Below are 26,346 nucleotides of genomic sequence, written 5' to 3'. Positions count from 1 at the left end.
GTGTGACATGTGTTTAAGTGTGTGTGTGAGAGAGAGAGAGAGAGAGACAGACAGACAGACAGACAGAGAGAGAGAGAGAGTGTGTGTGTGTGTATGAGAGAGACAGAACTGGTGCCTGGGTGTCCATTCTCACCTGCAGTGTGCCACGATGGGCCCTGCATCTGGGGGGTTGAGGAATTTGACCTGTCTTATGAACCCCAGGAGTCCAGTAGCATAGCAGGGCACGCCATGGTCAGGCCAGCTGGTGAAGTGGAATTGACGGATCTCGCGGATCTCATGATGGCCCTTCTGGGAAAGACAGAGAGAAGGAAATATCATGGCACAGAGGTCCACTTTACAAGGGAGATCTTAGGAGACAGAAGGCCATTTTGCTTTACGTGGACATCGAGGGCCATTTTGACTGCAGAGGAAAATTAATTTTCAATATGCATCCCTTGACAGTCGTTTTTGGAGAGACCGATACGAGGCAATGACATAGTTCAATTACCTGATTTAAAGTGACACTCTAACTAATGGCACCTATTCCTCTTGAGTAGCTACAGAAAATTATATCGATCTAGCAGACCCAGATATACAACTGTTGGAAAAGACAGGAAGGAAGAGCTGTTGGGATACCGTTAACTAATATACTGTGGAGACTTTAGGAAGCTAAGCTCATTTTGCCTCTGGGCAAAGGAAGACAAAAAAACAAAAAACAAAAAACAATGCTTGCGGAGAACAGTTGTTCTCATTTATCAATTGTTGCTATGTATAAATTTGTTTCTTACACACCCATGGAGTATTTTAGCCCTGAAGTTTGTCTTGGAGACCAGTGTAGAACCTGGGTAACCTTGAATTTAGACACCAGTTGGCTAACACTGATGCCTTTGCAAGCCCGGGTGGTGGTTTGTTGCAATACCTAGACAAGAGATGTTAGGGGGAAGGAATTACAAGTAACCCTCAGGCCTTGTTTCTGCCTGTCAGACAAACTCGAGAGCTCAAAATTCCATGGGTGTGTCAGAACAAATTCTTACGTACAAACAACTGATGAATGAGGCACAATGTCTACTGGTTTTATTCTGCAAATTTAGAGGACTGTGACCGAAAGGACGGAAAGGTTTTAAGGAAGAAATACTTCCTTAGTGTTTAAAGTGTGTAAAGAAAGTGTGTAAACTCAGGAAATGTTGTGGCCATGCTATAGGAAATCAAGTATCACTATGGTCCTTCTATGGAAAATTGACATATTTCTACGAAATTAGGGGCCTTTTCTCCATTAAAAAAAGAAGAAAAAAATACTGATAAATAAATTAATGTGTAAAAAAAAACATAAAACAAGAGCCCATGAACCTTTCTTTCTTTCTTTCAAGACTAAGTTGCAAAACTACTCACTGCATGACTGATATCATGGCCTATTTAGACAAGAAAATGTGAAGAATTTGAAATAAATAATACTAATTTGAATCTTTTTTTGCTCATATTTTAGGTACACACACAGACTTGTACGCACAAACACACACACACACACACACACACACACACACACACACACACACACACACACACACACACACACACACACACACAGAAAGCAGCCTTGGCTTCAAAATAAGTAGAGCGTGGCATGGAAACGGCCAGGGTCGGGGGAACGATGCCCAGTGTAGTATAAACTGTAGAATATTTCACAAATACTACAAGGTTAAGGGATCCACTCCTTGTGTGATATTAAGGGGGCTGGAGGCGGTACTTAAGCTGTCAGGATTGACTTTGCTCCCACGAGGGTACCTTATGCTAAAATGTGGCATCCATGGTAGTCTAGGTGCTTTTCATTACAGTTGAAATGGATTACGTGCCGGCACACTCACACACATACACACATACACAGACACACACACACACACACACACACACGATTGCCTGTACACAGAATGGTATACAGGTAGCGGCACTTTACTGTCTCGATCTCTGACATGACTTCTGATCAATTTTTCACTTTCTTCTCTTTCTTAGGTTCACTCGTCTCAACACATCTATCATACCTCTATAATTTCTTATATATTATAGCTACATCTTCTATCCACATCTCTGTCTGGATCTGTCTCCGTCTCTCCACCTCCCTCTCTATTTATCTGTCTGTAAGTGCTGAACTCATCTCCTTGAATTTGTAATTCACAAGCCTTTTCATCAAGACACTTGCTCTTTTTATTCCCTGTAATTAAAAGCTATTAAACACAGTGCCGCTGATCCTACTCTCTCTCTCTCTCTCTCTCTCTCTCTCTCTCTCTCTCTCTCTCTCTCTCTCTCTCTCTCTCTCTCTCTCTCTCTCTCTCTCTCTCTCTCTCTCTCTCTCTCTCTCTCTCTCTCTCTCTCACACACACACACACACAAGCTTCATTGGCCTTGGACTCATTGTTTCATTATCTATTACCTATTTTAAAGACTCAGAATTATGGATTGTGTGTGTGTGTGTGTGTGTGTGTGTGTGTGTGTGTGTGTGTGTGTGTGTGTGTGTGTGTGTGTGTGTGTGTGTGTGTGTTGTGTGTGCGTTTAAATGTGGTCTGTGGATGTTAAATGTAAAATGACAGGTGTTCCGCAATCAGCTTTTTCTTTACATGTCAGATTGAGCAAAACTCTCTCTTTCACACACGCACGCACGCACGCACGCACGCACGCACGCACGCACGCACGCACACACACACACACGCACACACACACACCATCTATGAAGACAGGAGAGGGAGCATTTGCACTGTGAGCAAAGAAGGCAGACGGATTAACGGGTCACTAACTGAGCTGACAGTGACGACTTGAGCACTTGTCTCCATAAGCTGCTTTTAACAACCAAAAGAGGGCAGAAATAAAAAAAATAGAGGAGAAAGAGAGTGATCAAATAGGAGGAGAGAAAGAGAGAATCAAGGGGGAGGGGACAAGAGAAGAGGAGTGGGAGAAACTGCAACGAAAAGGTGAGAGCAGACAGACAGCATGAAGGCTAGCGATGACAGAGAAATGGTAGGAGAACAAGTGGGGGGTAGAGAGAGAGAGAAACAGACAGACAGACAGAGAGAAAGCAAGCAAGCAAGAGAGAGAGAGGGGGACGATGCGAAAAAAGCAGGAGAAAAGTAAGAAAAACGGACAAGTTAAGACGGGGGCAACAGAGTGAAAACAGAGACAGAAGAGGCAGAGAAAAAAATCAAGAAGAAACAGAAGGAGGGAATGAGAGAAAGACTGAGAGAGGGAAGCCTAAAGGGGGGACAAACCCATGCTCGGGATAAACAACAATGTGTTAGGATCAAACCTTTTCTTGTGCTGTGAGCTGTGCCCCCACAGATGTTCAGCTGGCTGTTACGAGCCCAGGAGAGCAGTGAACAAGACAATTACAATGCACACTTCCTGCTTCACTCGTCACTTCCCCCCGCCAGTCTGCCCCCATGATTACAAGTGCCTCAATTACAGCTCTGATTCCCCGTTCAAACAACAAGAAACTAATACACAACTCCGCCCGCCTCAAATCCCCAATCAGACATAAGCCATGATGGTAATCCCGGTTTTGGGGCTCAGAATGAATGGCAACGATTAGCAGCAACGCCAGTGGGGCTCCAGGGTAGCCAAGCGATTAGCGAGCATATGATTTGGGTGATCGTCGTGCCGTGGGTTTGAATCCAATCTCCGATCACGCTGGGAGTATTCTGTGAACGGAACTTAATTTGTTTTGCATCCATGTAACGTTGAGATGCCCCGAGTTGGTGTTGTGATTGGATTTTGATGTACCTTTACAAATCTGCACCAAACCCACTGAATTTATTTTGGGCGGAAGAATTCTTTGGATGGATGCTCAAGATACAAAAAAAAGTTGAAATGCTTGGTTTTGGAAATTTTTGGTTTAATCTTTTCAATCACCAATTTATTATTTTCCATTGGTCTTTGCAAAAAGGCATCATTCCAATTGGCAGCATGTGACTTTACTGAGCAACATGGAAGGCTTTAGGTAGACACTGCTTCTACTGGTCTTCAGTGTGCACATAAAGTGGATGTCAATTGGCCAACTGTTGACAAAGACACCTTTTTACTCCTCTGTTTTTAGGTGTGTGATAAAATAGGACACCATCCTCAGTCATTTTTAGCTTTCTCAAGGGATGCATCTTCTTTTTTTGGGGGGGGGCTTTTCCCGCCCCTTCCCCTTCCCCAATTGTATCTGGCCAATTACTCCACTCTCCCGAGCCGCCCCGGTCACTGCTGCACCCCCTCTGCCGATCCGGGGAGGGCTGCAGACTACCACATGCCTCCTCTGATACATATGGAGTCGCCAGGCACTTCTTTTCACCTGACAGCGAGGAGTTTCTCCAGGGGAACGTAGCACGTGGGATGATCACGCTATTCCCCCCAGTTCCCCCTCCCCCCTGAACAGGCGCCCCAACCGACCAGAGGAGGCACTAGTGCAGCGACCAGGACACATACCCACATCCAGCTTCCCACCCGCAGACACGGCCAGTTGTGTCTGTAGGGACGCCCAACCAAGCCAGAGGTAACACGGGGATTCCAGCCTGTGATCCCTGTGTTGGTAGGCAACGGAAGAGACTGCTACGCTACCCGGATGCCCCAAGGGATGCGTCTTCTGTACCATTTGTATATGAGTATCATGGATTGTTCTTGCAATAGATTTAGTTACAGCACTGATTCGTATAAGTTTCCCATCTAAAAAACATAGCTGTACCCAGTTTTAACGCTCAAGTATGCAGCAGATCAAATGATGTTAAACTAATCCTGTTGGAATAAATGAGATCTGAAAGTAATTTTATCTTGAGGATGGCTGAGGAGAAACATTGGCATATCATGGAAGAGATGGGCGTCCGGGTGGCGTGGTGGTCTATTCCGTTGCCTACCAACATGGGAATCACTGGTTCGAATCCCTGTGTTACCTCCGCCCTGGTCAGGCATCCCTACAGACACAATTGGCCCTGTCTGTGGGTGGGAAGCCAGATGTGGGTGTGTGTCCTGGTCGCTGCACTAGTGCCTCCTCTGGTCAGTTGGGGTGCCTGTTCAGGGGGGAGGGGGAACTAGGGGGAATAGCGTGACCCTCCCACACGCTATGTCCCCCTGGTGAAACTCCTTACTGTCAGGTGAAAAGAAGCGGCTGGCGACTCCACATGTATCAGAGGAGGCATGTGGTAGTCTGTAGCTCTCCCCGGATTGGCAGAGGGAGTGGAGCAGCGACCGGGACAGCTCGTAAGAGTGGGGTAATTGGCCGGATACAATTGCGGAGCAAAATGGGGGAAAAAAATCCATAAAATAAAAAACAAAAAATGTTATGGAAGAGATTTATAGGTAAGTTAGTTCATCAATGTAACAACTGCCAATCTTTTTTTTTTCCAAATGAAATTCCATATGCACGTAGATGACATTAAGAAAGGAACAATTAACTACTGAAATAGATGTATATGCACAATTTGAAAAAATATTTTGTTACCATTTCTACACCGTCAGCATCACTGGATGATAACCTACAAATATGCATATTTTTGGGATCCTCTCATTAGAGCTGCTTGTCTTAGATATCACACTGACTCAGATTTAGCTGCGTTGGCTGGATTTCATACTTAGCTGAACACAAATTGTTGCCCCCTGTCATGCTTGAATACAAGAGCAGACAAAACAAAAACAATTTGCATAAGGGAAGTTAAACCTTCATTAAGTGATTTTCTGTCCGCGAAATAGCAGATGGTAGTGTGACAGAAATTCAAAACACACTCACAGCTACATCGCTCTCTTCTTGTCTCTACAGTGGTCATAGGGTAGCAAAACAACATGCTCGCCATCCATTTTTTCCCCCTGACTAATATTAGCAAAGGATTCAGCAGTGATGCCTATGTTACTGTATTACTTCTGGATGTGTAACTGGTTAAAGGAAACTAGACTTTGGTGTTGATTCTCAGTGCAATCGGTAGCACTAGCTAGCGCTTCACATTACAGGGAGTCATTCAATTCAACGTTAATATCAAAAATACTTTTTGTTTTTGTTTTTTCGTCCCGTTTCTCCCCAATCGTACCCAGCCAATTACCCCACTCTTCCGAGCCATCCCGGTTTTTGCCCCACCTCCTCTGCCAATCCAGGGAGGGTTGCAGACTAACACATGCCTCCTCTGATACATGTGGAGTCGCCAGCCGCTTCTTTTCACCTGACAGTGAGGAGTTTCACCAGGAGGATGTAGCGCGTGGGAGGATCAAGCTATTCACCGCCAGTCCCCCCTCCCCCTGAACAGGCGCCCCGACTGACCAGAGGAGGCACTGGTGCAGCGACCAGGACACATATCCACCTGCAGACACGGCCAATTGTATCTGTAGGGACGCCCGATGAAGCCGGAGGTAAGATGGGGATTCGAACCGCCAATCCCAATGCTGGTAAGCAATGGCTACGCCACCTGGACGCTCTCAAAAATACTGTTTAATGCGGCTTTAAGTTGGGTGTGATTTGGGCAGGGGTGGTTGTCAACAATGCTGTTGGTGAAAAACTATCGGTAACACTTTAGTATGGGGAACATAGTCACCATTAATTAGGTGCTTATTAGCATGCAAATTAGCAACATATTGGCTCTTAATTGGTCATTATTACGTACTCATTAATGCCTTATTCTGCATGGCCTTATTATACAACCAGTAAGCCATTAACTATGAGTTTTCCCTCTATAACCTCAGAATTATTGCTTATTAGTAGTACCATCTCAATATGCTTTGCTTAGTATGGACTTTATAAGGTGGTAGTACCACAAGAAGAGTTAGTCTCCCTTATTAACACTTAATGAATATGGTCTGTTCTTACATAACAAAACACAAAACTACAAGTGTTAATAGTGTTAAATTACTCTAAATTAAGTTTTTGTTACTTAGAATATGTTCCCCATACTAAAGTGACATCTTGATCATTACTAATTCACTAGTAATTAAGTTTTTTTACTTAGAATATGTTCCCCATACTAAAGTGTTACCAAACTATCAAACTGTTAATGTATGATTTCAAAGACTAACACTGACTATGCTTACTCTACTCTATGCTTACTCTACTCTATGTTTACTTTACTTTATGCTTACTCTACTCTATGTTTACTCTACTCTGTTTACTTTACTCTATGCTTACTCTACTCGATGTTCACTTTACTCTATGCTTACTCTACTCTATGTTTACTCTACTCTATGCTTACTCTACTCAATGTTTACTCTGCTTACTCTATGCTTACTCTACTCTATGTTTACTCTACTCTTTGTTTACTCTACTCTGCCAGTGACTAATCTGCTCTAAAAAGGTCTTCAAATTATATTAATTCTGTGTTCTCATCAGAAGGCCTCAGAGGAGCAGATACATGCAGCTGTGGCTGAACATTAAAAACGGGCTTCGGGCCAGGTTGGCAAGGGTGTGGTGGTGGCAGTTGAGAATATTATGCTTTACTGATGCTGTTGTTAGTTTGTTTACCTTTTGGACGGTGAATGTTCGTATGACATACTCGGCTAGTGGTTCCGTTTCTATCAGAGTGACCTTGATGTCGCCATACACCTCTGTCTCGTCAGGCCAGTAACGCACACATTTCACCTAGACGAAGAAAAAAAATAACATTTCACTTGTTCACATGACAGAAAACGCGTTGTACAGTTGCACAAATACACTAGTTACATATGCAAGAAACAGACTCCACCTAGAGCCAGATAGAGACACACACACTGGCAAACTCCTTGGCACCCCCCCCCCACACACACACATAAATACCTACAAATAAAAACTGATCAAACTGACTCACTCTCACACACATCTCTTTCTCAAATACACATACACAAGCACGCACGCACACTCTTCAACCCTTCATAAATAACTCACCCTGCCAACCTCCACCAGGTTGGTAACCATGACAATAGAGGCAGAGTTTTCCTGCCAGACCATCCTCCAGAAATCCCTCACTGTCTCCTGCATGGGTCCTGAGACATGCACATAAGTAAGCATGGAGACAGTGGAGACAGACAGACAGACACAGACACACACACACACACACACACACACACACACACACACACACACACAGTCAGTTCTAGCTAAGGACTGGTCGGTAGGTGGTAAGGTGGGGTGGGGCAGTGAGGTAATGGGGTCTTAAATTTGTCAGGGGGGCAGTTTTATATGGCGAGTTAAGATTTAAGAGGTTGTGGTAATGGCCTACCACCTAGAAATGAGGACAATTACCATGTGGCTCCCAGGCTTAACAGTCTGAAGCCAGACACACACACACACACACACACATATATATATATCACTCTGAGAAAGATTACCTTGTGTGGCGATATAATGTCTGGGTCTGTGGTATCCCTGTAAGAAAAAAAAAGACTTTTACTTCATACTGCATATTTATCCCATAATCTCACTTTTTCGCCTTCATCTCCCCCTTTCTTTCCCTTGTTCACCGTCCTGCGCCTTCCTTGCTCTTCTCTTTCTTCTTCCTCATCTGTCATCCCTCCATCTGTCATCCCTCCTTCCATCCAATTCTATGTCCATCTCTCTCGAGGCATGATGAAATGATACATTATTACACACACACACACACACACACACACACACACACACACACGTGTGTGCATTTTGGAAAAACAATATATGTTCTGTCCCGACACATCCTTTATTTTCTCCATCCCTTGTTCATACTCTCTCTGTCTCTCTCTCTCATTTTTGATCCTGCCTTCCCCACCTCTCCCCCCCTCTCTCACCCTGGTCTGCTCTCTCTCTCACTTTCTGTTCTTATCCCTCCTGCTTTTCCCTCTTTTACTTTTAGCCTTTCTCATTTTTGATCCTGCCTTCCCCACCTCTCCTCTCTCTCATTTTTGATCCTGCCTTCCTCACCTCTCCTCTCTCTCTCTCTCTCTCTCTCTCTCTCTCTCTCTCTCTCTCTCTCTCTCTCTCTCTCTCTCTCTCTCTCTCTCTCTCTCTCTCTCTCATGTTTGTCCTGCATCTCATGCCCCCCCTCCCCTACTCCACCTTTCATTCGCGCACTCTCCTCCTTTCTTCCCCTTTGCCCCATTCTCCCTTTCCTCCTTTCTCCCTTTACCCTTCCCCAAAAGCTCCTCTCACAATCCATTCAGTCGCTTAACCATGTTCTCTACCCCCCCTCTCTCCCACACATACACAACCCCCCCCAACACACACACACAACTCTGAAGAAGAGCATAAGGTCATTTTTGTGAATCCAAAGCAAATTAAATAAAAATAGAGAATCTTTAATTTCTCCTTCCACTGGGACAAAAAAGAAAAGTGATGGCTCTCATTTGATCTAACAACACCCCTCCCCCCCTCCCATCCCCAATCCCATCCCCTCGTCCTCCTCCAGCCCACCTGGGAGTAGACAACCTTGTTGAGATGAAAACGTTTATCACTTTCATATTGTCATTACGACGACTCCGTAAGAATGACATTATCTTTCAACCGGGGGAGGTATTGTTACCATTTTCATTTTCATTTTTCTTTCTTTTTTTTTAAGAATTAGTCAGCTCCTCTGTGGAAATTACCTCCCCCCCCCACACCCTCACCTCTCTCCATCTCTTTCATCACGTCTTTCCTTGCTGTCTCTTTTTTCTCTTGTTTCCTTTCTCGCTCGCTCCCTAATTGAAAATAAGCATCTTGTACAAAATTCATCAGGACTATGATTACAACAGCCGCCGCAAGCGAGAGATTAAATCGACGAGCGAATCATCGCACCCGGCAGGATGGCACAGGGGGAGACATATGATAGGACGGAGGCGGAGAAAGAGAAGAGGGATGAAACAGGGGATGGGTGTGTGGGGGGGGGGGGGGCAGGATAGATTTCCATACTCCACCCCCAGCATAATAAGTTGGTGGTTTGCCCCCCCCAAAATGCTTGCTAGGTAGTGGCGGCCAATCTAAGAATAATTAAAAACAAAACGTGCTCTTTGTCAACCAATCAGATGTCTGAAAGTTATTTTCTCTTCTACTGTACAATGGTGGATTCTGCTAAACAAAAGACAACTTTTTTCATCTTCCATTCTCCTCTTGAAAAGAGATGAGAGCAGGTAAACTCATAGTTGGTGAGTAGGCTGCTGTCTTAGCAAGCAAAAAAAAGACACACATGAGGTGTCTGAGAAGACATCTGCCTTGTGTATCTTGTTTGAGATCACAGTGTGAATTGTTCCAGTCTAGTATGCACAGACGTTCAGTCTTCAAAGACCTTAAATGTGCCCGATCATTCCACCACCGATGCTGATACTGCTCCACCATTTCCCAGCTGCAGAGAGGCTCAGACCCGCGACGGCCAGACTAAGAGAGTGGCTCATGAGAAGACAATAATGTCTGCTTTTAGTATTGACAAGTTTATCAGGATTGTTTGCCAAAGAAAAAGAGGACGCTGTACAGAAAAACAAACTAATGGGCATCTGGGTAGCGTAGCGGTCTATTCCGTTGCCTGCCAACATGGGGATCTCCGGTTTGAATCCCTGTGTTAACTCCGATTTGGTCAGGCGTCCCTACAGACACAATTGGCCGTGTCTGCAGGTGGGAAGCGTAGCGTGATCCTCCCACGTGCTACGTCCCCCTGGCAAAATTAAAAGAAGCGGCTGGTGACTCCACATGTATTGGAGGAGGCATGTGGTAGTCTGCAGCCCTCCCCAGATCAGCAGAGGGGGTGGAGCAACAACTGGGACGGCTCAGAAGAGTGGGGGGTAATTGACCGGGTACAATTGGGGGAGAACCCCCCCCCAAAAAAAAGAAAAAAAGGAAAAACAAGCTAATACAATGAAATGAGGATATTACTATTAGAACATAAACATGTTTGTTGGTTTGACGTGACAGCTATGCAATCCATTACCAAAAGCCACCTAACATCTGTGACTGCAGCCCAGTGAAAGCAGTCTAAATCCAGGCCTGGAGGCAGGAGGTTCAGAGAAGGAGCTAGGGAGGGCTGGGGGTGCTACCCATACCTGCAGTGGTGGTTTTAGGAGCACTGTTCCCGTAATTTCTTTAGAAGAGCAAAATAGGGCTGAATGGTATTGACATGATAGGAATGCAGTTAATACCTTGGGGATGACTTTGTGCGTATGTGTGCACACAAGTGTCTATATGATTGATCATCTAATTGATGTGTGAAAAGGTTAGCTTACTCCCTGTGTGTGTTAGAGTATGTAAGTGCTTTGACCAGGGATGTCCAAAGTGCAGTGCGCGTACCCCTTGGGGTACTCGAGCTGCTTCCAAGTGGTGCGCGAGAGGAAAAACGTAATGGTGGTTAGAACTGGTGTTCTAATTTCCTTAACATGTCCATGGTTGCCTGTAATTTATATTTGATGCAATTTTTCTTTAATGTGGCTGAAAATATGAAAGCATACCCCCCACCTTCTCTCATGATGGGCCTATCTGCCTCTGAGCCTGTGCGTGTGTCCTCATCCTCACCCATACTCTTTGCTCTTTAAACGTGATGACTTTGTTGCAATTTATTGAAACTTTGTTGCAGTGTAGTTTCAGTTTCACTTTCTTATGTGTGTTCTGATTATTTGTGCATAATTAAACTTGATGCATTTAATGCAGCTATGAATAGATTATGTTGCATTTTTTCAAAAGGTGTGGCGGATTGGGGGTGCTTCAACCCGGTTGGGATGTAGAAGGGGGCGCGTTGCCTTGGGAAACGCTGGCTTGGACAATGTCATCAGTCAGTTCAATCTATAATTTTTGTATTTGTGATTTTTTTCGAACATTTGGTAACATTAAAAATGAAGATATAGCCGGAGGCTCTTATTCAGAGCAGCTGGCAGTGACGGCAACGGTAGAGGTTAAGTGTCTGGCTCAAGGACGCTTCAGAGGGAATCATCATCTTCGCCTGGCTCAAATCCTTTGCTTATGGGTTACTTTTGCTCTAACCACTCATTGACCTAGACTTTATATTGCCCCCATAGTAATATTACCAAATTAGTAGTGTCAAATTACTTTAAACATAGAGGGAATGTGACATACTGGGTTGCTCATTAGGAACAGATGGGAAATAACATGACATTACACAGTAGAACATCCAAGGTGAGTAGACTAGGGAGTAAAGGTCTTTAATATCGGGGATATTAGATCGTTCTTGTACAGCATGCGCGAAGCAAAATCAATTTCACAAGAGCAAAGGTCTACAGATAGACAGGTCGCCTGTAAGGAACATTTTGGCAGGAGTGAGAATGAGCATGTCAGCATACTTACATCAATATAGTTGGCGTTGATGTAGTCCGAGTGGGGGTCTCCCTCCAGCAGCTGCAGTCTGACCCTAGTGTGGTCATCTGTGGGGTCAGATAGCACAGCAATACAGCAGGCCTAAAGTTACTTTTACCCACAGATTGGAACCAATAACAGACTGTGTAACTGAATGAAGGTCTAGTAGTACACCAAGTTTTATCAACGTTCAGGCAAAAAAACTGCAACAGATTGTCCGAGAGACTGACCTAGGATACAGCTTCTAGCAACTATAGTTGATCGAATGACTTATTACAGTATTTTATAAACTAAATACTTAATCGCCAACTTACCTGCCGAATAACAACATGAACAAAATCACATCTTTAAAATCCAACTGATCCATGTAGAAAGCAAAAAGGTATGACTCCGTTTGGTTTGGTTAATAAATTTATGACATCAATTGAGTTTTACTTCAGCTTAGTTCAGCTGAACTTTTTAGACCGTGACGTTCAAGTCATGTGAGCTCATTTTTGTTCCTTAAAAAGTACATATGAGGTTAAAACAAAAGAAATATAATGTTGTTTTGGTTGAAAAAAGAAAAAGAAAAAAAGAAATGCAACGTAGTTTTGGCTGAGTGATGGATGCTCAGGGATAGCAGCAACAATAAAAAAAACCCATCTTTTTGTAATGCACCTTTCAAAATTCAGGTGGAGATGCCTCTGTCAATTTGCAGGTGCTATAATCAACACCATACCAAACCACAGCAAAGTGCAGAGAATGACAGCAATGTGAGAGTTGAATTTTAAAAATGCAATTAGCAAGCAGTAAGCCCGTATTTCCTCCCCTCTTTTTACAGAGCTGTCACATGTCATCTCGTTTTTGATGGAGATGATAGTTTGCGTCTTGCAGTGCAGACATAAGTTTGTTGTTGCACTGGAAGTCTCTATAACGTTTAGCAGAGGAGCGCCCAGCATTTTTTTTTGGTGTCCTTGCAACAAAAAGAGCCACAGCGGGAACGTCAGCCCCTCACTTACCCTCCGTGGCAATGTGGCTAAGTTACTCAAGTTTCCCCCCACTTACTTTGGCGGGAGAGTTCAATAATGTCTTTTCCCCTTCATCTGTTTTGATACCCATCTATAGCATGAGAACGGACAGAAGGTGGCCATGACTGGTATCAGGAAGTTACTTTGTTTGGTCATCACACGGCAACATGACCTGCTGCAAAGCTTGTCTTGTGTTTTTTATTTTCTCATTTTTTTTGAGGAAGGAGGGTATGATCAAAAGTTCATTCTAGTGGCTGGGAGGTTCGTGTCCCCGCCACGCCGTATCCGAGCATGGCCGGAGCGTCCGCGGGGTGAGGCATTCATTCGGCCACCCTCACCCAGGGATAGCGGGAGTTAGGTCGGTTAAAACTATGTGATCTCGTCGCTCTCCAGCGACCCCTCTAGTCTGTCCAGGCTCCTGCAGCTAAGCGAACTGAGTGTACGCGCGTTTCGTTTCTCCTCCGCGGCTAAACAGCATATTAGTCCATGGGCCAGAGCCCAACATTTCCTATTTCGGTACACTCAAGGTGGCAAAACTTACTTATAATTTTTGAAAGGATCCATGTCTGTAGATGATATTTTGGTATGATAACCATTCCTGAGTGGCAGCTGTATCACAGTTATCAGCTCATGAAGTTAACCACCCCCTAAAGTAAATTGCATTGTAGACGCTGGTGCATATCCTGGTTTAGCCTCATGGTCAGGACATTTTTCAATGGTCTATAATATTGTCTTTGGTATCATTTTAAAGGGGACCTTCTTAGCTTTCATTCAAGCCCTGTTGTGGATATTTCTCACAAATATAGAGGTCACTTGAGCTCTTCAACCCGTCAATAACACACATCTTTCTGCAATGTTCGCCTAAACTATATACTTTCTTTTAGCCCTGTGGCATCTAGGAATATCAGGGACACAAAACACAAAAACTGGAATACTCACAGGACTGTAAAGATTCAGGAAATGTATAATATACCCATACTATTTCATTGTGTGAGGTGATTGTGAACCTTAAATTAGAAGGGCATTATTACTAAGAAACTAACTAGACCAAAGCCAGTTAGTCCATGGGTCAGACCAGATATCGATATCACCCAAGGTGACACAACTTCACTGGTGCCATTTTATTTGGTACACTAACAGAAGTAAAATAATACATGATAACCTTTCCAAATGAGCAGCTATTTCATTTTTCTTTCAGGAAACCTGTTTCTGTGCCTCTCACGATTGTGTATTTGCCCAGATTTTTACAAATATAGCATTTCAACACCCCTGGTACTGATTAGCCTAGCTTAAACTCTGGGACAGTTCTTAGTTGGCCAACAACCAAGGATAACCAGTACTGTGTACTTCCATTCATTGTGCTAAGCTAGGCTAACGTGCAGCCAGATAGCTTTCTACTAAACACATATAGAGGAAACTGGTATCTATCTTCTTGTCTCACTCTGGAGAAGATTGTAAGCTAATTTCCCATAATGTTAGCATGTTCTTTTAATGTATATGTTGATATGATTAGTTAAAGTGGCTACGAGGAACTTTCATCTTGTGTTGATTTTAGCGGCCTCATGTGGACAAAATACAGCTGTTGCATAGCAACTAGGTAATGTATCTATTTGTGGCTATGTAAGATAAATAATGGTAATATGACGCTGGTGAAGCAAAGTAAACTTTGTTTTAGTAGTGTTCATACGCCTAAGTTACATGTATTTATTTGTATGTGGCAGGTGAAAACTGACTGAATATGGCCACTGGTGAACAAGCAAGTTTTTACCCAATACCAAAGCGCCCACGGGTGGAGTGCATTATCCACTGTTCTGATGATACAGATAAGCTGGTTTCACTACAAAGTGTCGACTCATGGAGAACTCTGCTCAGGGCAGCTGAGATACGAAATCATGCACCAGTTTTGAAACTGGCAAAAGACATTCCTGAGGGACAGATTCCAGCAATCTACTACCACAGAAAGTGTCGCAGTATCTTCACTATGAAGCAAATTCTTGATGGCCTCCTTGCAAAAGAAAAGAAAAGTTGTGTCTCTGCTGAAGAGAAACAATCTAAGAGAGTGGCTCAACATGCTCCAAGTACATCTAGGACTTATGATGCAGAGTGCATATTTTGTCAGAGAAACAGCAAATATTCCAAGAGACAGAATACGAGAGAAGTACTGGTGCAGTGTCGAGAACTGCGAGCTGATGCAAAGATCAGGAGTGCAGCCTCAAAGAAAAGGGACAGCAGAATCCTTGCCATTGTGAGTAGAGACCTTGTAGCAGCTGAAGGGCACCACCACAGGTCATGCTATAGACTTTACACCAAAGAAGAGGTTTCCAAAGGAGAGGTTGCCAGCAATGAAGATGATGATGCTGCAGCCCAGTATGAAGCTGCTGTGAATAAGGCATACAATGAGCTGTTCCTCTTCATCAGGATGGAGCTTTTTGGCAATCCTCAAGTGATGACAATGACTGATCTCTCTTCTAGACTGGTAGCTTCAATGAACTCCCAAGGCATTGCCCAAGTCAAGGAATCAACCAAGAAGCACATAAGGCGAAACCTGGAGAGTGAGATTGCTGGAGCCTCGCAGATATTCCCTGATGAGAAAGGAAGATTCCTCCTCTATCCCGATAACTTGTCCATGAGGGAACTTGCCAAAGAAAATCAGTCTCTCAAAAGGGAGCTGCAGACCCTGAAAAGTGTCAGTGCACAAGATGTTATAGCCAAAGCAGCCATCAAATTGAGAGCAGACATTAAAAGTCAAGATGTTCCTCAAACCTGGCCGCCTGAAGTCAAACCAGAAGCAGAATGTCCTACCATTCCAGAGTCACTCATTATCTTCCTGTACTCTCTACTCACAGGCTCAAATGATCCTGATCATGCATCCCAGAGAGTGCAGTGCCTTCTGCAGTCATTTGGCCATGACATAGTATATGCAGTGACATGTGGAAATACCAAGCCTTCCAAGCACATTGTTCTGCCATTCAGTGTCAAATCGTTGACAGGAAATGTAGAGTTGATAAACATCCTCAACCGACTTGGTCACAGTGTGTCCTATTCACAGATGGAAGAGATCAACACTGCCCAGGGAGTGGCATTGCCCTTCCAGCTAACATCCATCCTGGCATATTCACAACTTTAGCCTGGGACAATATCGACCGTCTTGAAGAAACTGTCAGTGGTGAGGGAACATCTCACAGAGTCAATGGGATTGCTGTGCAAGCAAAGCCAGTCAACCCACTTCCTGTCCAACCCATGCCCACTGTTCCCAAAACAAAGAAGAGAAGCATTGATGGACCCCCACCAATGTTACCAACTTACAATGCTGGACAACGGGTAGGGCCACCACAAAGCAAAAAGTCAGATGCCGATACTGCAGCCAATACTAAGCTTGCCAGAGAGAAAAACCTTCTTTGGGTCCTAGCACGCATGTCACAACAAGAAGAACAGTCAGTCAGCAGCTGGACAGGCTTCAACATCCTGACTCGAGGAGAGATGACGGTCATCCCCGACAATATAGGCTATCTGCCTACCATCAATGCTCCAGCGACACAAATGTCTACTGTCAACGAGGTGCTTAACCAGTCACTGAGCATCATGCAGTGCTTAGGCCTGAGGAAGATTGTCTGTGTCTTTGACCAAGCCCTGTATGCGAAGGCTGTCGAGATCACATGGAAACACCATGACAAGTTCCATGATATCATCGTTAGGCTTGGGGTATTCCACACCATCTGCACACTGCTGGCAATAATAGGAAAGCGTTTCCAAGATGCTGGACTCAAAGACCTCTGCATTGAGTCTGGCATGATTGCAGAAGGCTCAATTGCTGGTGTTATGGATGGCCGCAAGTACAACAGGGCAGTGCGACTACACAAGCTCCTGTATGAGGCTCTCATGCGACTGACCTTGAATGGTTTCCTGTCCTGGTTGGAAGAAACTCACAGGAATGACATGGTTCACCTGAATGAGACACTGAAGACCATTGACAGCCTTGGGAAAGAAGTCTCACAACATGCTTTGAAGGAGGTCCTCGAGAACAGCTCTTGTACACGCATCATGGATCTATTTGAAGTCTACCGTGAGTTCCTTAGAGGTGGAAACGGCACCCTCTCGAACTTCTGGATGTCCTATTTGGACATGGTTGAAATCTTGTTGGGGCTCATCCGAGCATCCAGAGAGGGAGATTGGATGCTACACTTGGCTAGCATTCGAGCAATGATCCCATGGTGCTTTGCTTATGACAGGATGAATTATGCACGCTACCTCCCCTACTACTACGCCCAGATGTCTGAGCTGCCCATCACACACCCAGATGTGTATACAGAATTCATGGAAGGAGGCTTCTCAGTCCAACTGGGCTCCACCAATCCCTTTGGCCGAATCCCTGTTGACCAAGCTATAGAAGAAACGGTGAACAAAGACACCCAAACAGCTGGAGGGACAAAGGGATTCAGCTTGAAGCCAGGAGCTGTGACCAAATATTATCTCACAGCTGAGTATAGAAGCATGTACCTCAGACAGCTGAGAGACCTGACAGGTCAAGGCAGGTGCAAATGGTCTCATTCCAGATCTACAGAGTCCAAGGATCAAGAGAGATGAAGCAGATGTCCAGTCTCTCATGGACCTTATGGAGAATAACTGGCTCAATCATATGTCCCCTGATGAGATTGATTTGGTTAGCCTCTCCACTGGCAACATGGCTCCACCTGATGTGACCATAGATCTCTTGAGAGCTCTTGAGAAAGGAGAAGAGGCCTACCAAGCATTCCAGCAAACAAGGTTAGATGCAGACCCACCACCTGTGAAATTCCACGACAAGATGACCAAGCAAAGTCTGAAAACATTCTCCAATGTCAGCACAAAACAAGCTCATGGAAAGAAAGCACAGGATGTGGTTCTGAAGGCAGATAGAAACCTTTTCAGTCACATGATCCTGGTGGCTGAAAGCAGGAAGGTGAATCTGAAGGATGTCCTTGCCTACCCATTGGGCCCACTACCATGGGCACTGGCAAATGCTGATGGGTCCTTACGAAAAACAAACAAGGCTGCACTTGCCAGAGAGCTTGAAAAGAATGTATCTCCTGCAGAAGACATCCCAATCCCATCTACTTCCATCATTGATGGGATGAGCCTGGTCCAAAAAATGAATGGCAACAACAAAACCTTTGCACAGGTGGCAGAGTCAGCCTTGACCCAGGTCCTCCATGAGGGAGCACAGAGTGGGAGGATTGATGTTGTTTTTGATGTCTATCACCAGACTTCGATCAAAGATGCTGAACGACTGAACCGGGGTGGAGACATCACTCTCCAGTACAAGAATCTTGCAGGGGGACACCACGTCTGGCAGTGGAGAAAATTTCTGTGCAGTTCCTCCAACAAGACCGGTCTCATCAAGTTTCTGGTGGAAGAGTGGAAACTCCCACGATACAGAGCTATGCTGCATGGCAAGGTGTTGTACATGACCTGTGAGGAAACCTGCTACAAGTTGACAGAAGATGGGTGTGAGGAAGCAGCAGAACTGCACTCCACACATGAAGAAGCTGACACCCGTCTGCTCCTGCATGCATTGCATGCAGCAAATGCGGGCTCAAAGTCAGTTATCATCACAGCTGAGGACACTGATGGCATGGTGCTTTGTCTTGGCTTCCAGAAGGACATCACCTGTCCCATCTACCAGAAGTGTGGGACTCAGAACCGCACACGGTTTGTCGACATCACCAAACTGGCAAGTTCACTTGGAGACAGCATCTGTGACAGCCTAATTGGCTTACATGCCTTCACGGGCTGCGACACTGTCAGTGCATTCGCTGGTCGAGGGAAGCTGAATGCCCTGAAGATAGTGAGAAAGCACACTTCCTGCCAAGAGACTTTTTTTTTATTTATTTCTGATTTTTCCCTTTTTTCTCCCAATTTAGTGGCCAATCGATCCCTATTTTAATTCAAACACCCACCCTCGCACTGTATGCGTTCGCCAACTGCATCTCTCCGGCCGGCAGTCTCGAAGGAGACCGCCTCGCCACTTTCGTGACAAGGCCGAACCACTGTTTTTCCGACACACACAGAGACGCATTCACGTGACGAACACAAGCCGACTCCGCCCCCCTCCCAAAGACAGCGTTGCCAATGATCGCTGCTTCGTCGAGTCCGGCCATAGTCGGATCTGACGAGACCGGGGCGCGAACCCCAGTCCCCAGTGGGCAACTGCATCGACACAGAGCCGATGCTTAGACCGCTACACCACCGCGGACCCTCTGCCAAGAGACTTTTAATCAACTGGGACAGACATGGAATGTGAGTGATGAGCTGTTCCAGAAAATTGAGCAGCTCACCTGTCGGATGTATGTTGCTAATAGCAGCACTGCTGAGGTGAACAAACTGCGTTACCAGCTCTTCTGCACCAAAAGGGGAGAGGTTGAGTCCAGCCAGCTGCCACCATGTAGAGACTGTCTCTTTATGCATGTTCAACGAGCCAACTATCAGGCAGCAATATGGAAGTGCTGTCTGCAGGCTAACCCTGTGGTGCCAAGCCCTACTGAGTATGGATGGACAGACGATGAAGGCAAGCTGGCCATTTACTGGATGCGCTCCCCACCTGCACCAGATGTGGTCTTGGAAATGCTAACATGCAAGTGTGTGCATTCATGCAAAATGCCAAGCTGCATGTGCCTGTCAAATGGACTTCTATGCACAGACATGTGCAGGTTACAGACCTGCAGTAACCAAAAACAGCAGGATGGTCCAGAACTGGACTTTGAACTTGGGGAGTCAGATGATGAGAGAAACGAGCAGTTTGATGAATGACAGTGTGATGATTCTGATGGTATTACTGTGGTAGTAGTCTATTGATGCACAGGATGTTGATTCTGGACTTGGTTACCCAGAGCTTGATAACAATAATGTAACCATATTCACATATACCCATTACCCTACCCATTACCATTACATATACCCACTAATGATATGGGATTACATGTATCATTGACTAAGTATATGTAAATGTCAATGTTGTTTAAAATATTAGAATAGTTCATTACCTCACTATGGTATTCCTTTTTATCATGTATTTTGATTGTGTATTTAAACAAATGTATAGAGACCAGTTTGTGACCTAACTGGCTTTGGTCTAGTTCTCATTTAAGGCTCACAATCACCTCACACAATGAAATAGTATGGGTATATTATACATTTTCTGAATCTTTACAGTCCTGTGAGTATTCCAGTTTTTGTGTTTTGTGTCCCTGATATTCCTAGATGCCACAGGGCTAAAAGAAAGTATATAGTTTAGGCGAACATTGCAGAAAGATGTGTGTTATTGACGGGTTGAAGAGCTCAAGTGACCTCTATATTTGTGAGAAATATCCACAACAGGGCTTGAATGAAAGCTAAGAAGGTCCCCTTTAAAATGATACCAAAGACAATATTATAGAACATTGAAAAATGTCCTGACCATGAGGCTAAACCAGGATATGCACCAGCGTCTAAAATGCAATTTAGTTTAGCGGGTGGTTAACTTCATGAGCTGATAACTGTGATACAGCTGCCACTCAGGAATGGTTATCATACCAAAATATCATCGACAGACATGGATCCTTTCAAAAATTATAAGTAAGTTTTGCCACCTTGAGTGTACCGAAATATCGTCTGGCCCATGGACTATATCTCTCTCTCCGCGAGGCTCCAGTGTGTGAAATAGCAAGGGCTTGTCGTCACATGCCTTAGAGGAGGACGTGCCACGGCATCCTCCCTCCTGTCGATAGTGAATTGGGGGGTGGGGGGTTGCCACAGATCTGGCCATATGCCATTGGGTGGGATAAGGGGAAAAACTTGAAATAATAAAAAAAAAAGTTCATTCTAAAAATCCAGTTTCTGAGTTACAACTGTTTGGTAAAGTTCAACGGCCAGTGTTTGTGGGAGGAGTGAGTGTGACCCAAAGAAGAGAGGAGCAGGAGGGGGACGGCAGTTAACCAAATGACTAAATGGCAACTCATGGAAACAAAGAGACGGGACTCTAAATCCTTTTGAGTCCCTAAAATCTGTGGTTTGACAATATTTTGCTTAATTTCCCTGTCAGCTGTGAGCAACCTAATGTTTATGAAGTTGACAACAAAACACCACATGTGATTTATCCCGTGACCAGCAGCACACAAAAAAACATGGCAGTTTGCTTACAGACACCTACAAAGAAATTGAACTTAATGGTAAAAAGAGACTAACGTTTGACGTTCTTGCTACTTTTGATACAGTAACTACAATCACTAACACCGTCTGTATGCTCACTGCCACAGATCTGCAGCCGTATTCTGCGGTGGAAGGCACCGGGTTTGGGAACTCGTGACTTGTTGCACTAAACACTTTTGCAACTATGTATAGGATACGTTCATTCACTTCATTTTAAATAAATGTCTTTTTTTGGGGGGGCAGTTTTTCTCCCCAATTGTATCTGGCTAATTACGCTACTCTTCTGAGCTGTCCTGATCGCTGCTCCACCCCTTCTGCCGATCCGAGGAGGGCTGCAGACTACCACATGCCTCCTCCGATACATGTGGAGTCGCCAGCCGCTTCTTTCGCCGGGGGGGACGTAGCATGTGGGAGGATCACGCTATTCCCCCCAGTTCCCCCTCCCCCCTGAACAGGTGCGCCAACTGACAAGAGGAGGCGCTAGTGCGGCGACCAGGACACACACCCACATACTGCTTCCCACCCAAGTTGTGACTGAAAATCACAACTTGTGCTGTCAAAATCAAATTCAGATGTGAGTTCTGAGGATCATCGCACCCCTTCCACTTTCCATGGGAAATAATGCCAGCATAACTAACACATCACAACCTAATTATTAATTTACATTCCGCAATAACTCAGTGTGGATTCTCAAAACCCCTCTCTGAGTTTTAATTCAAAAACCTCTACCCAAGTAGTCGTTCTATAATTGTCTACCTGAGGGACAGCGTGGTTCCCATTGTAACAAAATGGCGTGACAACAATGACTCGACTAGCGCTGTACAAGACACCGCCATCAGCCACACACATGAACATGGAGAGAAGAGAATGTACATGTGCACGTCAACACACAAACACTCACAGCATGTTCAGTCCTGCCAGAGGCTTGTTTCAGTGTTTCCTCTCTCCCCTCTTCTCCACTGCTCTTTCTTTCTTTCTCTCTCACTTAAATCCCTCCCTTCCTTCTCTCCTGCCCCATCTGTTTCCCTTCAGTCTGTCTGCTCCCTCTCTCTGTTTAGTTTTGCTGTCTCTCCCCCTTTTGCTTTGCCCTTTTCTTAACACTCTCTCTCTCTCTCTCTCTCTCTCTCTCTCTCTCTCTCTCTCTCAACCACATCGTCCCCAGTCTCTCACTCTATCACGCTCTCTCACTTTCATTGTTTGTCCCTCTTTCCTCTTCGTCTCTCCCCCTTCACTGCCGTTTCCTCTCTTCCTCTCTCTCTTTTGCTTTTGCTATGCCTTTCTACCTCAAATCTTTCATGTCTTTCTTCCTTATTTATTCCTCTACCATCTTTCTCTCGTTTTCCCTCTTACCCCCCCTCCCCTTTCTCTCCCCCTCACTTCCTGCAGATAGCAGTAATTACACCGGGTCAGTGTAAGTAGCTGTCATAACACCAGAACCACAGATAGGAGGCTGAGGAGAGGCTGAGGAGAGGGATGGGCCCTCCCCACTCCTCCCTGCTCAGGGAGGGGAGGCTCTAATTGGGCTGAGATGGAGGTGGCCCAGGGTAACAAACACCAAAGACTTGGACATAGGCCATGGGTCTAAAGAGATTGAGAGTGTGCTGGCATACACATCGGTGTGTTTTTGTGTGTGTAACTGTAAGGCGGTGAGAGAGAGAGAGAGAGAGAGAGAGAGAGAGAGAGAGAGAGAGAGAGAGAGAGAGAGAGAGAGAGAGAGAGATAGAGAGAGAGGGAGGGAGAGAGAGGGAATGTTGAGAGAGTGCTGAGTTTTGTTGATAAATTGTGTACATCTGTGTGTATGTACTTGTTTCAAGAAAGTTCTCTCGCTTTTTCTCTATTATGTACTGACTCTTCTCCTCCCCAAAGCACACAAAGGAGGCTTGCTTTTGAGCTCCCAGGCTAACAAACACATTCTCCTCGGGTCAAACACACACACACACACACACACACACACACATCTCAGTGTTCTGTAGACACAACAAAGTCATCAGAAGTCACCATGTCAATGAGTGGGGGGGGGGGTCACACATCCATTACTCATTATTGAGCTCTCCTCTCCTCTCCTCTGCTCTCTCCTCCACTCTGTAGCTCTTTCCTCAGTTAACAACTCCCACACTCCTCATCTGCCCCTCGGTTCTTCCTCACTTCTCTACCTCCCCCCCCGACTTATCATCTTTCCTTTCCTGTCCTCTACTCTCCCCTTCTCCCCTTTTTCTTAATAGGCTTCTATTATTATGCTGGAAGCTACTGTAAAAAAATAACAACAACAACAACAAAAACTTTTTCAACACTGAAGGGTAGGGAGGGCCAAACTAAATAGAATTTGTTTTTATTATTGTCTCAGCGAGATTTTCCAAGGACGCTGCAGAGAGCTTTAATTTGCAGATATCGGACCCCATTCGGTGCCCTGACAGCCCTGTGCAAAGCAGCTGCGGATTCCAAAACCAACAGCAGCGAGGCTAATGACTGCCACGCTACCCTGCCCCACCAAGACACCGGTAATGATGCTTTGTGTGTCTCAGAAGTCAAAGGTCACAGCTGGAATTTACTTGGCATATCAAACTCCCCTTTTCCCGCAAATCCCCTCTGTGGCTTCCGCTGGCGTGCTAATGTAGGATAGATGAGGAATGGCCATTGCTGTGATAAATCAAAGCCTTCTCTTTCTTATCATCTACCTTTACTTTGGCCTCATATGGTCCAGAGACTTCACTGACTTTATCTGCATTTCCATGTTTTTCTTACTTTTTTTTTGTGTCTTTACTGTTTGTCTTGTTAAGTCTATGGTCACAGCAACGCCGTAATACTCCACGGATGATGTGCCTCTGACCCCCCCATTCTCCCCAATTGAATTTGTCCAATTACCCCACTCTTCCGAGCCGTCCCGGTCACTGCTCCACCCCCTCTGCCGATCCGGGGAGGGCTGCAGACTACCACATGCCTCCTCCGATACATGTGGAGTCGCCAGCCGCTTCTTTTCACCTGACAGTGAGGAGTTTCACCAGGGGGATATAGTGCATGGGAGGACCATGCTATTCCCCCCAGACCCCCCCCCCCCGAACAGGGGTCCCGACCGACCAGAAGAGGTGCTAGTGCAGCGACCAGGACACATACCCACATCCGGCTTCCCACCCACATACACGACCAATTGTGTCTGTAGAGACGCCCAACCAAACCAGGGGTAACACAGGGATTCGAACCAGCGAGCCCCTCCATGTTGGTAAGAAACAGAATAGACCACCACGCCACCCTTTGCAATTGTTTTCTTGCAATGTTGTTTACTGAGACACTGAGTCCTAGTTTTGTGTTGCATGCATTACAAGTTACAGTGAAAATGTCCACTACATGCCTTAAGACTGACGACACAGACAAATGTATGCAAGATGGCAATTTTATACACACTATGAAAAACAAAATAAGCTAGCGTAACCAGTTATTTTCTTGCCCGGTGCGGGATTCGATACGAGGTGTACTGCACCACAAGGCGACATCACTAACCGCTCGGCTAAAGGGTCAGACCCGTTAGCTAGGGGCTAACGTGTCTTATTAGTAGTTTACAGTCGTCACCCTCCCCGGAAGCACGCCCTCGCGCTTGTTCTTCCCACGCTCCGAAGAGACTTCTGAGGATCTGCATACTTCCGGATCCCAACACTGCCACCAATGTAACCGGTTATTTTCTTGCCTGGTGCAGGATTCGATACGGGGTTTACTGCACCACAAGGCGACATCACTAACCGCTCGGCTAAAGGGTCAGACCCGTTAGCTAGGGACTAACGTGTCTTATTAGTAGTTTACACTAGCATCCAGATTGACATAAAGAAAAAGCGCACTATCAAGCACCATAAAATGACACGATACACATCCCTGCTCCACAATCCCAATACTTAAAAAGACATTCAACACCCACACAGGAAGATGATGCTTTACTAAAATTAAATTTAAAAAAAAACCCACTTCAGCAGGTCGAAACTGCTGAACAACATGTTTAGCTGTTCTAAAACCCTACTTTGCTCCTCTCATCTATTTTCCTCCTCATCCTCCACACCTCCGGTCGCTCCCTTTCGGTGGCCACTGAGCTGGCTGTCACAGATACACTCAGCCGCCTGCTCCCCGTGCAGCGCCGCTCACTCATGGCACGCGCCAAGCTGTCAGGCAGCCTCCCCGCATTAGGCAGTTTAATAGTGTGTGAGATTGAGCACAGCCATGTGTGTGTGTGTGTGTGTGTGTGTGTGTGTGTACGTCAGACTTAATGGCACCTATTTTCCACAGTGTAATCCTTACATATGTGTGCATTCCTGTCTGTCAATGTGTGTATGAACAATTTGTATTATTGCACGTCCAGATGAGAATGTGTGTGTGTGTGTGTGCATTTGTTAACCTTTGCATGTGTCAAAGAAGTGTGTCACTTTGTTGATTACCACTTGAGTGTTTGTGTCGATGTGAGTTAATTCAATCAAAGACCCCTGTTGTTTATGTGTATGAGTGAATGTGTGTGTGTGTGTGTGTGTGTGTCCGTGCATAGGTTGAAGAGTATGAAAGTATGCAACAGCCTATTAAGTCCAGAGCTCCCTGCAGGTGATATGTCAAACAGCGCAGAAAGCTGTCCACTCAAACACACACACACACACACACACACACACACACACACACACACACACACACACACACATACACAAGTAGACAAACAAACACCTCTGATTTCTGCCTCCAGCTGTTTCAAAACTGTCAAGAGAGGGTGAGCGAGATGAAAGGAAGGAAGATGGAGAAGTGATGGAGAGATGGCAGGAGGGAGAGAAGCGAAGGAGAATTGCAGGACAAATATTCCTCACATGTTACCCAGTAGAAACAATCAGTATAATTTAACACAAAACTAACCCCCCCCCACCCCCATTTTTAACCGACCAATTACCCCACTCTTCTGAGCCGTCCCAGTTGCTGCTCCACCCCCTCTGCCGATCTGGGGAGGTCTGCAGACTACCACGCCTC

General features: G+C 45.3%; 1 protein-coding gene across 1 annotated transcript in view; it reads right to left on the bottom strand.

The window, feature by feature from the left end:
- ptprt (protein tyrosine phosphatase receptor type T) overlaps positions 1-26,346 on the bottom strand; it is a 442,632-nt gene that overhangs the window by 44,370 nt on the left and 371,916 nt on the right. Inside the window, exons 24-28 of the mRNA XM_056300890.1 lie at positions 12,185-12,270; positions 8,281-8,317; positions 7,838-7,935; positions 7,439-7,555; positions 134-288 (exon numbers count right to left, since the gene is read on the bottom strand). Coding sequence (XP_056156865.1) covers positions 134-288; positions 7,439-7,555; positions 7,838-7,935; positions 8,281-8,317; positions 12,185-12,270 — 493 coding nt within the window. The remainder of the gene's footprint in view (positions 1-133; positions 289-7,438; positions 7,556-7,837; positions 7,936-8,280; positions 8,318-12,184; positions 12,271-26,346) is intronic.

The sequence above is a fragment of the Lampris incognitus genome, chromosome 2 (genome assembly GCF_029633865.1).
Source record: "Lampris incognitus isolate fLamInc1 chromosome 2, fLamInc1.hap2, whole genome shotgun sequence".
NCBI classification, from domain to species: Eukaryota; Metazoa; Chordata; class Actinopteri; order Lampriformes; family Lampridae; genus Lampris; species Lampris incognitus.
This window is presented reverse-complemented; position numbering and strand designations above follow the sequence as displayed.